Source organism: Homarus americanus, unplaced genomic scaffold (assembly GCF_018991925.1).
Source record: "Homarus americanus isolate GMGI-L3 unplaced genomic scaffold, GMGI_Hamer_2.0 scaffold2539, whole genome shotgun sequence".
Classification (NCBI taxonomy): domain Eukaryota; kingdom Metazoa; phylum Arthropoda; class Malacostraca; order Decapoda; family Nephropidae; genus Homarus; species Homarus americanus.
Window position 1 is genome coordinate 7,516,683 of NW_024725489.1, and position 11,241 is coordinate 7,527,923.

The window sequence follows — 11,241 nt, forward strand, 5'->3', positions numbered from 1 at the left end:
CCTGTCGAGAGTTACTACCACTCTCTATCATCCATGAATCTATCTAGCCTCCTTGAAACTTTCCAGAGTTCCGCACTTACTACAAAGTTGTTAAGCTTGTTCCACTCGTCCACCACCCTATTTGTGAACCAGTTTCTTCCTATCTCCTCCTAAACCTAAACTTATCCAACTTGAATACGTTGTTCCGAGTCCCATCCTGTCGGATATTATAAGAACTTTATCCATATCCCCTTTATTGATTCCTTTCACCCACTTAAATACTTCTATCATATCTCCCGCACTCTTTCGTCTTTCTAGGAATGCAAGTTAAGTTTTTTAACCTATCCTGATATGGAAGGTTTCTAAGTCCCGAATCATTTTTGTCATTCTTCGCTGCACCGACTCTAGTGAATTTATATCCATTCTATAATAGGGCACCAGAACTGGACCGCATAATCGAGGTGCAGCCTGACTAGCCCAAGATATAGTTGCAATAAGACCTCTGCACTCTTGTTACTTACACTTCTAGATATAAAAACCCAATATTCTGTTTGCCTTATTTCGAACATTAACGCACTGTTTTCAGGCCGTAGGTCCGGGCTTACAAGTACCCAGGTCTCTTTCACAAGTCGACTTCTAGGTTGATGTTGTTAAGGCTGTATATATTATAAGTATTTGTTCTTCCAATATTAAGTACGCTGCACTTGCTTGCGAATTTCATTTGCCATTTTCAGAACACACCTGCAGTTTATTTAGATCCTCCTGTAATGCACTGCATCCTGCCCTGAATTAATTTGCCGCCCTATTTTGGTGTCATCCGCAAACTTGCTTATGTCACTGCTGATCCCAGTATCTAAATCGTTTATGTAGATTATGAACAAGAGTGGGCCTAGTACTGACCCCTGGGGAACCCCACTGGTTACACGGTCCCACTCAGATTTAACACCAGACACCAGAACGAGGAACTCATCTGAATCAATTCCCTCGTACATCCTACATCACTTAGTGGCACATAAAACGTTAAAAAATGTTACTTGCACCGATGAACATGCCTTAAGGGCATCCGACAGAATTATAGCAATCATTGAGGAATAGAAATTCGATTTAGTCATATTACACAAGAACATGGATCACTCATAGCCTGTCTGGGATGACCCACAAAATATTATAATCCTAACTGTCTTATCTACCCAGAACCCGAAGGTTGTAACTTCTAACCTGCCAAGTGGCAGGCATATACAAGAAACCGAGAAAATCACTATAACCCGTCAGGCAGGCGGGTTCTGCTGTTTTTTCAGGAGTCATGGGTGTATTTCTCCACCAACATCTGTAACATGCTTCACACATAAGTTCAGAATGCACCCGTACTTTTAAGGTACTAATAGCCTTTCACAAACTTTTGGAGAGGTACTCCTACGTCACGCGTGTTTAATCAACCATGAGGAACGTTGATCTCACACCTGGATTTGGCTATTCTAATCACATTTCACCAACACAACCCGTAACATGCTTCACACATATGCTCAGAATACACCCATACTTTAAGGTGTTACAGCCTTTCACCAACTTTGAAGAGGAACCCCTACGTCCCACGTGTGCAATCAACCATGAGGAGCGTTGATTACACACCTGGACTTTGTTAGTTTAATCACATACACCCAATACTGGGGAGATGAATGTCTCTATGTAAGCACTAGACTCCAGGTCCCAGCGTGTGACCTTTCATTCACTCAGTCTGCACTCAGTTTACTCCCAGTACTTCATGGACAGGAAGAGAGTGACCGTCAGCCCGCCTACTTAGGCCAGTTCAGAGTACAACCAGGTGAACCCTGCCCAGCTGAGGGAGGGGTTCTACTTTCCCGTTAGTAAGATTTTTCACTGAGTGACTGAAGAGATGTGGTGTTGTATGAACCAAGGTTGGGAGATTTGATGAACCACATCGACCACCGATCAAAGTGCGGATGCTGGTCCCACGTAGTTAGTCGTGAGAGACACCTGTTCGCCTCGTGCGTTGCCAGCTATATCTTCCAAACCAACCAACCGCCGGCCAACCGAGTGGGATCTCGTAACCCTGCAAAAGGAGCACTCTGTTAGCTACTGTTAAATTCTTCTCCGCCCTATCTAAACACTGTCTGAGATCGAATAAAAAACTTACTTGCAACACTGATGAAACGTGCGTTGGAAGGGACAAGGCCACGTGGTCGTTTTCCTTGGCAGAACGCGTGGTAGACGTCCGCTTTGGTCAATGACCGGCGCTGACTGGGCTCGGTCAGCGTCTCATCCTTCAGGGTGCTCGCCTGCCCCACCATGACATCTTCTTTTGTGTATTACTAATAATTTCTCAAGGACACACGTAACATATTTAGACTGGGAGACTATCCACAATAACTTTAAAAATTATAGTTGCCCCTTAACTTCATGAATCGTGTCTTCATCAATTCGATAAAGTACATTTAGTTTTGAATAGGCCTAGTTCAAAATGCTCCCACTCCCCGCTCGATGGCGTTGCTTGGAGAGTTTGTTTTAACTTGCCATGAGGCGAAGGTGTTTCAGCCTGGCCTACTTATGCTTTCCTGTTCGGTAGATTGTTTATTTCTGTTCTAACGTTTCTAAATATCACATTGAAATTTCTGAATATTACGCAAATATATATATATATATATATATATATATATATATATATATATATATATATATATATATATATATATATATATATATATATATATATATATATATATTGTTACCACAAGCAGCAATGAGTAGGATGACACACAAACAAACATTATGTTCGGCTGTAAGTCATATCATGTTTGTTGAGTGTGCCTGCCCGTATACAATATATAGAGTATTGACATGGTGGAGATGAGAGGCCCAGAGGAGGTTGAAGTGTGTAAGGGGAGCTTGTCTATGTATAATCATAATCACCTGACTCAGCCCTTGTCGACCAGCCAGGGTGGGCCAGGCGATCGGGCTGGCATTATAGCTACCCATATCTTAGAAGCAACACCTACCCTCGTTTCTCTCTACACTTTCAACACGTAAGTTTAACTAGTACTTATTGTGTACACAGGTAGACTGTGTCCATTGCATCATTATCATTGTGACAATATAGAAATATGGCAAATTAAGTACTCATTGTAAGTGTTAAGATTAGACTAATTACATAGCTATGATTGTTATGTAAATATATATTGGATTAAACATTTATGTAGGAGTGCCTATGTATGATTTATTTGAAATACTAAAATGAATTGTATTCAACAGGTTTGACCGAATTATAATGTTCGAGTTTAACGTGACAAGTCTAATTAATCCTGTAACCGCCCGGATGGCGGTTTCAGTCAAACGTGGATGTCTACCGTGTAGCAAGGTGTTAACTTGAATCAACGTGCAGGCAGCAGAGGAACCAAGGTCAACCCAACTCAACCCACTGAAGGGATGTGCGTGTGCGTGTGTGCGTGCGCGTGTGTTCCCAGTGCCACGGAGTACAGTGCAACACCCGTAGATTTATCGTGGCGATAATATTTGGACCTTTTGTTATTGAAGAAAATAATGTTGTCAGAGTGAGCTCAGCCACTCCCAGTGTAGCTTGGCTCACCAACACGCGTCACTCGAGGGACGAGTGTGTGCGTGTGGGTGTGTATGTGTGTGTATCCAGTGGCGAGAAGTGCGGTGCAGCGTCCGTATACTTCTCGCATCGATAATAGTTAAACCCTGTTAGTCCACAAAATAGTCTTGTTTCAGTGATCTTTATCACTCCTAGTGTAGTGCATATGAGAATGAAAACACATGTCATTTTGTTGTCTGACGTAAGTGCAAAACACAATTAGCAATCATAGTTGACTGAAGTGATATTGCTTTGTAAGTAACCCAAATATCAATGTAAAGTTTGTAATGATATCAGGTGCGAAAGTTAGAGTGGGCTAAGTGAGTGCCAGGACGACTGTAACGAAAGCAATAAGACGAGGCACACAAACGTGCCCTGATAAATGAGTACAAGTCAAGGCACACGAACGTGCCCTCATAATTTTAGTGAGACAAGGCACACAAACATGCCCTGATTTATGAGTGAGACAAGGCACATGAATGTGCCCTGATTTAAGAGTGGTGGAAACGAACGCAATTCAAATTACCTGAATAAGCAAGATGTTGGAGATTGGGTATATTGACGACATGGAAGGAGAGTCGGACCTAGATGGAAGCAAACATTTTGACCTAATGACAATGGATCCGCCCGCGAGGTACAATCAGAGAGTGGTGAAACAGGAAATAAGCTTGCAATACCAGGATCCACGGGAAGGTCACAGTAGGGAATTGGATTATCAACAAGCAGAGGCCAGAGCTGAGGCAGAGTCGGACGAAGTAAACCGAGCCTTGCGAGAGCTTAAGGCAGGGTGGATGAAAACGATGCACACTGGAAGGGTGGCGAGTCAAGAGACATCAGCACTAACACGAAGAAATGACAGCTCACAACCTTCGACAGAGAACTCCAGCAATTATGAGAAGCCAATAGTACGGGATGAAACCCAGCGACAGGCATCGGTCAATGTCGAGAAAATGGAATCATCTCTACCGCCAATGCTTGCAAACAAAGCGCCTCAAATCACAATTATGCATCCACAGAGAGAATCAGGGAAGGATGAAGAAATAAAAGAGTTAGTGGCTACGATGTGCGTGCCGCAAGCCACCCTTCCCAAGTTTAAAGGCCAAGGTCGGGCGGAGTTTTGGACCTTTACGCATGCCTTCCGTCGATACATGACAAATGCGGCCGTGCCAGAGAAGTACAAGTACCAACTGCTCATGGGATGCGACTATCTAGAGCCAGACCGAGCCTACAACAAGGCAATCAAGATCCTGGAGGCAAGGTTTGGAGATAGGTATGCATATGCGGACCAGCTGGTGAAGAGGCTCATAGACGCTCGCTCAGTCGGGGCGTTCGACGATGAAGGGCTGCGAAAACTGGCATCTCAGCTATGGGGTGCAGTAAGCCATCTGGAGAATCTGAACTTGATGTCTGAACTTGAAACAAGGCAGACCTTCAGAACGCTGGTGGTTAAGCTTCCCCCCAAATTGAGAGAACGCTTTGTGGATGATGTACGGAATTATCCGAAGTCGACAGGACACAGAACGGGGCTGGTGAAGTGGTTAGCGCTATATTTGGAGGAGAAAGTGGTGACAATGGATGACATGGCTCTGCTATCAAGCGAGGACAGTCAAGAAGGAAGTAAGAAGAGACCAGAAGGATCATCGTCAAGCAAACGTGCCGTGGGCCTAGTGACTATCAGTGAAGCGAAAGGCAATGGAGGAGAAACAAGCTCTGGAAAAGGCACGTGCCCAGTGTGTTCCAGAGCACATGGATTACCAGGGTGAGACAAATTCCGGAGCATGTCAGTGAGGGAGAGGTTAGAGAGGGTAAAAAGATTACGTTGCTGTTTCTTGTGTCTGAAAGTGGGCCACCTTGTTGCTGAGTGTTGGTCACGCTTCAGGTGTGGCACTGATGGGTGCAAAGAGAAGCATTCTAGACTGTTGCATCAAGAACGAAGGGAGGCACTTACTGCAAGTATGTCAAACACACGCAAGGGTGGCGTAAAGCGAAATTTTCAAGGTCTCGTGAAACAGGAGTCAATGGCAAGCACCTCTGATGCTGGCATGGCCCAGAAAGCCAACGACAGTTCGTACATGGCCGGAAAAATAGGCCATGTCTATGCTACAGGGACAAAGGACGGCCATGAAAACCCATACAGCTGCGAAAGCGACATCTGACTATCGACGAAAAATGCCAAGATTGTACTGCCCATAGTGAGTGTGAAGATTCGGGGAAAGGACTCACACCAACGAAATCACATCAGAACTTTAGCTCTCTTGGACGCAGGCAGCGACAGGTCGTATTGCACCAAAGATCTGGCACAGAAACTAAGGGTGAAAGGGACACCTACCCTGGTAACCATGGGTACACTTGCCCAAGAGATGATACTCGAGTCAGCGGAGGTAGATCTAGAAGTGGTTGGTGCAACCATGAAACGAGGAAGAACCATACTTATGCCGAAAGTACTCATTTTACAAAATTTCCCCACAACGCTGCACAACTCCGTAGTGAACACAAGTGATATCTCAAGGTGAACCCACCTGCGAGGTGTGGGATTACCAGAATTGCAGAGCAACAGAATAGAAATTCTGATAGGACAAGATGTGCCACAGGCCCTGGTGCCCTTGGAGGTCAGAGCAGGAAGGGATGGAATGCCATTCGCCATAAAATCGCGACTGGGTTGGACAGTAAATGGACCGGTGGGGCACCAAGACGCACAAGGAGTTTGCATGTCAGGATGCCTGATGACCGAAACTGTCGTGAGTCCTGAAACCCGTCTGGAAAGACAAGTTAAGCTTTTTTGGGAGCTGGAAAGTGGGGACACAGGAGCCTTGCAGTCAGCAGCTCATTCACTTGAGGACAAAAGAGTGTTATGGTCAGAGACAGGCATCAAAACTAATGGTCATTACCAATTTCCCATACCGTTCCGTAATGAGAACACGGAACTCCCAAACAACAAGGCCGTGGCGGAGCGTCGACTAGATGGGCTTCGAAGGAGATTATCCAAGGACGCACGGCTGCGACAAGGATACGTAGAGGAAATAAATAAACTGCCAGCTGAAGGATATGCTGAATCAGTGCCTAAGTGCCAGTTGGAGTCAGATACTGGACTGGTCTGGTATCTGCCTCATCACCCGGTGTTGAACCCAAATATGCCAAACAAAGTACGCATAGTTTTTGACTGTGCAGCCAAACACAAAAGGACATCGCTGAACAACCAGGTACTACAAGGTCCAGACTTCATCAACAAATTACTTGGAGTCCTGTTTAGATTTCGCCAAGGAACTACAGCCATCATGGCAGATGTGGAGGCTATGTACCATCAAATCCATGTAGCGCCAGAACATCGAGATGCGTTAAGATTCCTCTGGTGGGAGAATGGGGACCTGAGTAGAGAGCCAGTAACTTACAGGATGAAGGTGCACATCTTTGGTGGGGTGTGGAGCCCTTCATGTGCACCTTACGCTCTCCGGCGCACATTTCAAGACCACAGATCCGAGTTTCCCGACAAGGTGGCGGAAGCGGAAGTCAACTTCTGTGTTGACGACCTACTTATGTTGCTGGACTCATCAAATGAAGCATCAATGTTAGCGTGTCAGCTTAGAAGACTGTTGGCGTGTGGAGGATTTCGGTTAACTAAGTGGGCCAGTAATCACAAAGGAGTGTTGGCTACCATCCCACCGGAGGAGAGGCAAAATGCACTGAAGGAAATTGATCTCAGGCAAAACAAATTGCCAATGGAGCGAGCCCTGGGAGGTTAGGTGGCTCCTGGAAGGTGATCAGCTTGCCATCAAGGTGCAACCAAACTCAAGGCCAGCGACCAGGAGAGGAGTACTAAGCCTGGTCAGTTCTATTTATGACCCACTGGGGTTCGTGGCCCCATTCATCATCAGGGCTAATATATTATTTCAGTGTGAATGCAGGCGTCGATTAGGGAAATTAAGGGTACCCAGATGCCTAAAAACAGCATGTGCTAAAGAAATCATCTCAGCACAGTTGCACACATTCTGCGATGCATCGCAGGCTGCTTACGGTGCGGTGACTTATCTGAGATTGGTAGACTCTGGCGGAAGTATCCAGTGCTCTTTCGTGTACGGACGGGCCAAGCTGGCCCCACTCAAGCAACTGACAATACCAAGGCTGGAACTTTGTGCAGCTGTCCTGGCAGTGAACGCTGATCGAACGATTCGCCGAGAAATGACCATGACCATACACGAATCATATTTTTGGAAGGATAGCATGCTAGTCTTGCAGTACATCGCCAATTCGAGCAGACGATTTCAAACGTTTATAGCCAACAGGATAGCAGTCATACAAGAGCTGTCAAGAACTGACCAGTGGAGACATGTCGGCACATCGCTGAATCCAGCGGATGATGCAACTAGGGGATTACCTGTCCTGGACCTAGTTGCAGTATCATGGTGGATACGAGGTCCTGACTTTCTACTCAGTGTTGAAGAACGGTGGCCAAAGGGAAAGGAACTGCCAGCAGTTCTGAATGACTTACTGGAGGTGAAAGGAGAAGTACACCAGAGATCTGTAGTTGCTCTGGCAGTGAGTGAGCAGTCAAAATGGTCCCTCGCCAAACTGTGGCTCAGGTACTCATCATGGTACCGCTTGGTGAAAGGGGTGGCATGGATTAAAGGTTCATTTGGTGGCTCGGATCCAGTACAAGGACCGCAGACCTGCGCCTCAAACTGAAGAGGCTAAGCACTGAGGAACTACAGTCGGCTGAGCAGACAATTATAAGATTGGTGCAGAAAGAGGCTTATGAGAAAGAAATCCAAACTGTCATAAAGGGTGAGCTGCCGAAGGACAATAAGCTATATAAACTGGAACCTTACTAGGACACGCGAACGTTGCTCAGATCAAAGGGAAGAATTAAAGAAACCCTTCTTGGGCGAAGTGGTGAGGAGCCAATCTTGCTGCCTAAAGACCACCACATCACCGAAATCATAGTGCGGGAGATGCACGAAGAGAGAGCCGGACATGCCGGACGAGAACACACGATGGCGTGTGTGAGGCAAAGGTATTGGATTCCCCAGGGCAGACGCTTGCTTGATAGAATCATACGACGCTGTGCAGTGTGCTGACGGAACAACTGGAGAAGTCGGCATCAAAGGCAAGCTGTTTTGGTCCATTCATTATCAAGGTAGGGAGGAAACAGGTTAAGAACTGGGGATGTCTGTTTACATGTCTAACTATTAGGGCTGTTCATCTAGAAGTCTTGGCCTCATTAGACGCAGATGCCTTCCTCAACGCAATAACAAGGTTCTCACGACGCAGAGGTACACCAGAGCGTATTAGATCGGATAATGGGACAAACATGGTACGGGCAGCCAAGGAGCTCAAACTGGCAGTGAAAAGTTGGGAGCAAGATGACAGACTCAGAGGTGCCTTACAGAAAGCAGATATTGACTGGGTCTTCAATCCACCAGCTGCCCCATACATGGGGGGAGTATGGGAAAGGCAGATTCGCACAGTAAAGAAGGTTCTGCAGGCGATTGTGGGCTCACAAGTTTTAGACGATGAACGTCTGCAAACACTGTTCTGTGAAGTGGAAGCCATAGTTAACGAGAGGCCAATCACCCCGGTTCCAAACACTCCAAATGAACCAAAGGCTCTCACTCCTGCTGATCTTTTGCACTTAAGTCAAAAGGGTAATCTTCCCTTAGGTGGAAGGTCAATAGGCGAATCATACCACAGAAGGTGGAAGCATGTCCAGTACCTTGCAGATCAATTTTGGAAGCGCTGGCTGACGGAGTACCTCCCTCAACTCAGAACTCGACAAGTGCATTTCAGACCACGGCTCAACTTTCGCTCTGGTGACCTAATCATTATAGCAGAAGCAAATAGTCCACGCAACAAATGGCACCTTGGTCGAGTGATGGAAGTCAAGGCTGGAGAGGATGGACTTGTCCGACAGGCAGTGGTTAAGACGACGACGTCCAAAAGGCTGCGACCTGTGACAAAATTATGCTTGTTGGAGGGAGCAATGGAAGGGGCTGACGGAGTCGGCCAGGAGAATGAATTGGGTATCCACATAAGAAGACAGTGATGTCCGAACGTCAAAGGACCGAGATGTCCTAAGGAGCTGATAAGTACTGATAGCCTGAGGGCAGCAACAGTCACAAGAAAGTGACAAAGTTAAATACCACCAGCGTGAGGGCAGCATACTCACAAGAACATGACAAAATTAAAGTTAAATACCACCAGCCTTGGGGTAGCATGGTCACAAGAACGTGACAAAGCATTAAGTATCAAAGGCCTGATTTGGTTTTGAGCGTAAACGCTCAACGGAGTGGGTGTTACCGCAAGCAGCAATGAGTAGGATGACACATAAACAAACATGTTTTTCCCCGTCGGGTTTAGATACCTTCACACTGGTTACTCACTCAGGATATTATGGTGTATCACTACGTAGAATTTCACTCCACTTCCAACATTCAATGCGTTGTGTACTTGATAAATGATGATTTAATGAATTCCATTAATTTTCAACTTCCAACTAAGTCATTGATTATTAGAAAGGGATCACAGATACGGGCAGATAATTGCACTTACGTTTATTTTGCACGGTTCCATACACTGACTTATAATTTGCATGGGTAGGTGAGTCATTCACATGGCGCCACAATACTGTAATTTTATAAGGGGGAGTTTGTTAACCTGGAGAATTAACCATTTAGATTTACTAGGCCGGCCTGGATTGCTCTTGTTGGAAACAGGCCATCACCAGTGATCACTTTTCTTTGCGGGATGTATTGACTTAGTCGCTAGACTTAGCAACAATCTTGAGGGTTTGCACACACAGACTCGTTGCACTGACAGTCTCTGGATGGTGTCGTGGTAGTACTGTATGACCCCTGTTCTTAAGTCTACGGAGTAGATGGTCTTTACTAACCCATGGTCTAAGTCCCACTGGGTAAAAAATTTGGTTTTGGGGTATGAGACATAATGAACATTACAACACAAGGTTAGGAAATTAGGTTAGGTTAGGTTCGGTTAGGTTAGGTTAGGTTAGGTTAGGTTCCTGGTTACTGCACATCTTAGAATAAGGTTGTGTAATAAATAAAGGACCTGATAATGATGACACTCTCATGGCTATGTTAATAAAAGACGTTTATTAAGAGCCAGGAGTGTGGAGTCAATATTAACCTGCCTTAATGAGTACCCGGACACACCTCAGGTTGGGATGGTGTATAGAAGAGCAGTTAGCGGTCCCTTAAGCTGGCAGGTGACTGGTTAAGCTGGGAGGTGAGTGGTTGAGCTGAGAGGTTATTCTGAGAGGTGACTTGTTAAGCTGGGAGCTCACCTCTCAGCTTAGCCAGTCACTTCTTTACCTAAATCCTCTTCAGCTCTCAATATAGAGCAGCTTAATCTCGACCCTTATCTTAATTTACAAATACTGATAAGCCACACTGACGGCGCCTCACTGTATTCCTCTACTGTATTGTGTGTATTTTGAGGTTAGTGATACAATGATACAGAGATACAGTTCTGCTCTACCGTATTGCGTGTATTCTGAAGTTAGTGATACAGGGATACAGTTCTGCTCTACTGTATTGTGTGTATTCTGAAGTTAGTGATACAGGGATACAGTTCTGCTCTACCGTATTGCGTGTATTCTGAAGTTAGTGATACAGGGATACAGTTCTGCTCTACTGTATTGT

At 45.6% G+C, this 11,241-nt stretch overlaps 2 protein-coding genes across 2 annotated transcripts; both read left to right on the top strand.

Moving 5' to 3' along the window:
• Window positions 1-6,312: 6,312 nt before the first annotated feature.
• LOC121865127 lies at window positions 6,313-8,269 on the top strand. The gene is made up of 2 exons (XM_042364453.1): window positions 6,313-7,324; window positions 7,536-8,269. The coding sequence occupies exons 1-2, from the start codon at window positions 6,313-6,315 to the stop codon at window positions 8,267-8,269; spliced, it is 1,746 nt and encodes a 581-aa protein (XP_042220387.1).
• A 625-nt stretch (window positions 8,270-8,894) lies between these two features.
• Window positions 8,895-9,626, top strand: LOC121865129. The gene has a single exon (XM_042364454.1). It carries the CDS (start codon window positions 8,895-8,897, stop codon window positions 9,624-9,626), a length of 732 nt encoding a protein of 243 aa, XP_042220388.1.
• The last annotated feature ends 1,615 nt before the right edge of the window (window positions 9,627-11,241 follow it).

Bases quoted from the DNA above. Each gene is read 5' to 3' on its own strand.
- LOC121865127 (XM_042364453.1), top strand. From the start codon at position 6,313: ATGACCGAAACTGTCGTGAGTCCTGAAACCCGTCTGGAAAGACAAGTT. The intron at 7,325-7,535 runs GTTAGGTGGCTC...GCCTAAAAACAG, and splicing joins AATGGAGCGAGCCCTGGGAG to CATGTGCTAAAGAAATCATC.
- LOC121865129 (XM_042364454.1), top strand. From the start codon at position 8,895: ATGGTACGGGCAGCCAAGGAGCTCAAACTGGCAGTGAAAAGTTGGGAG.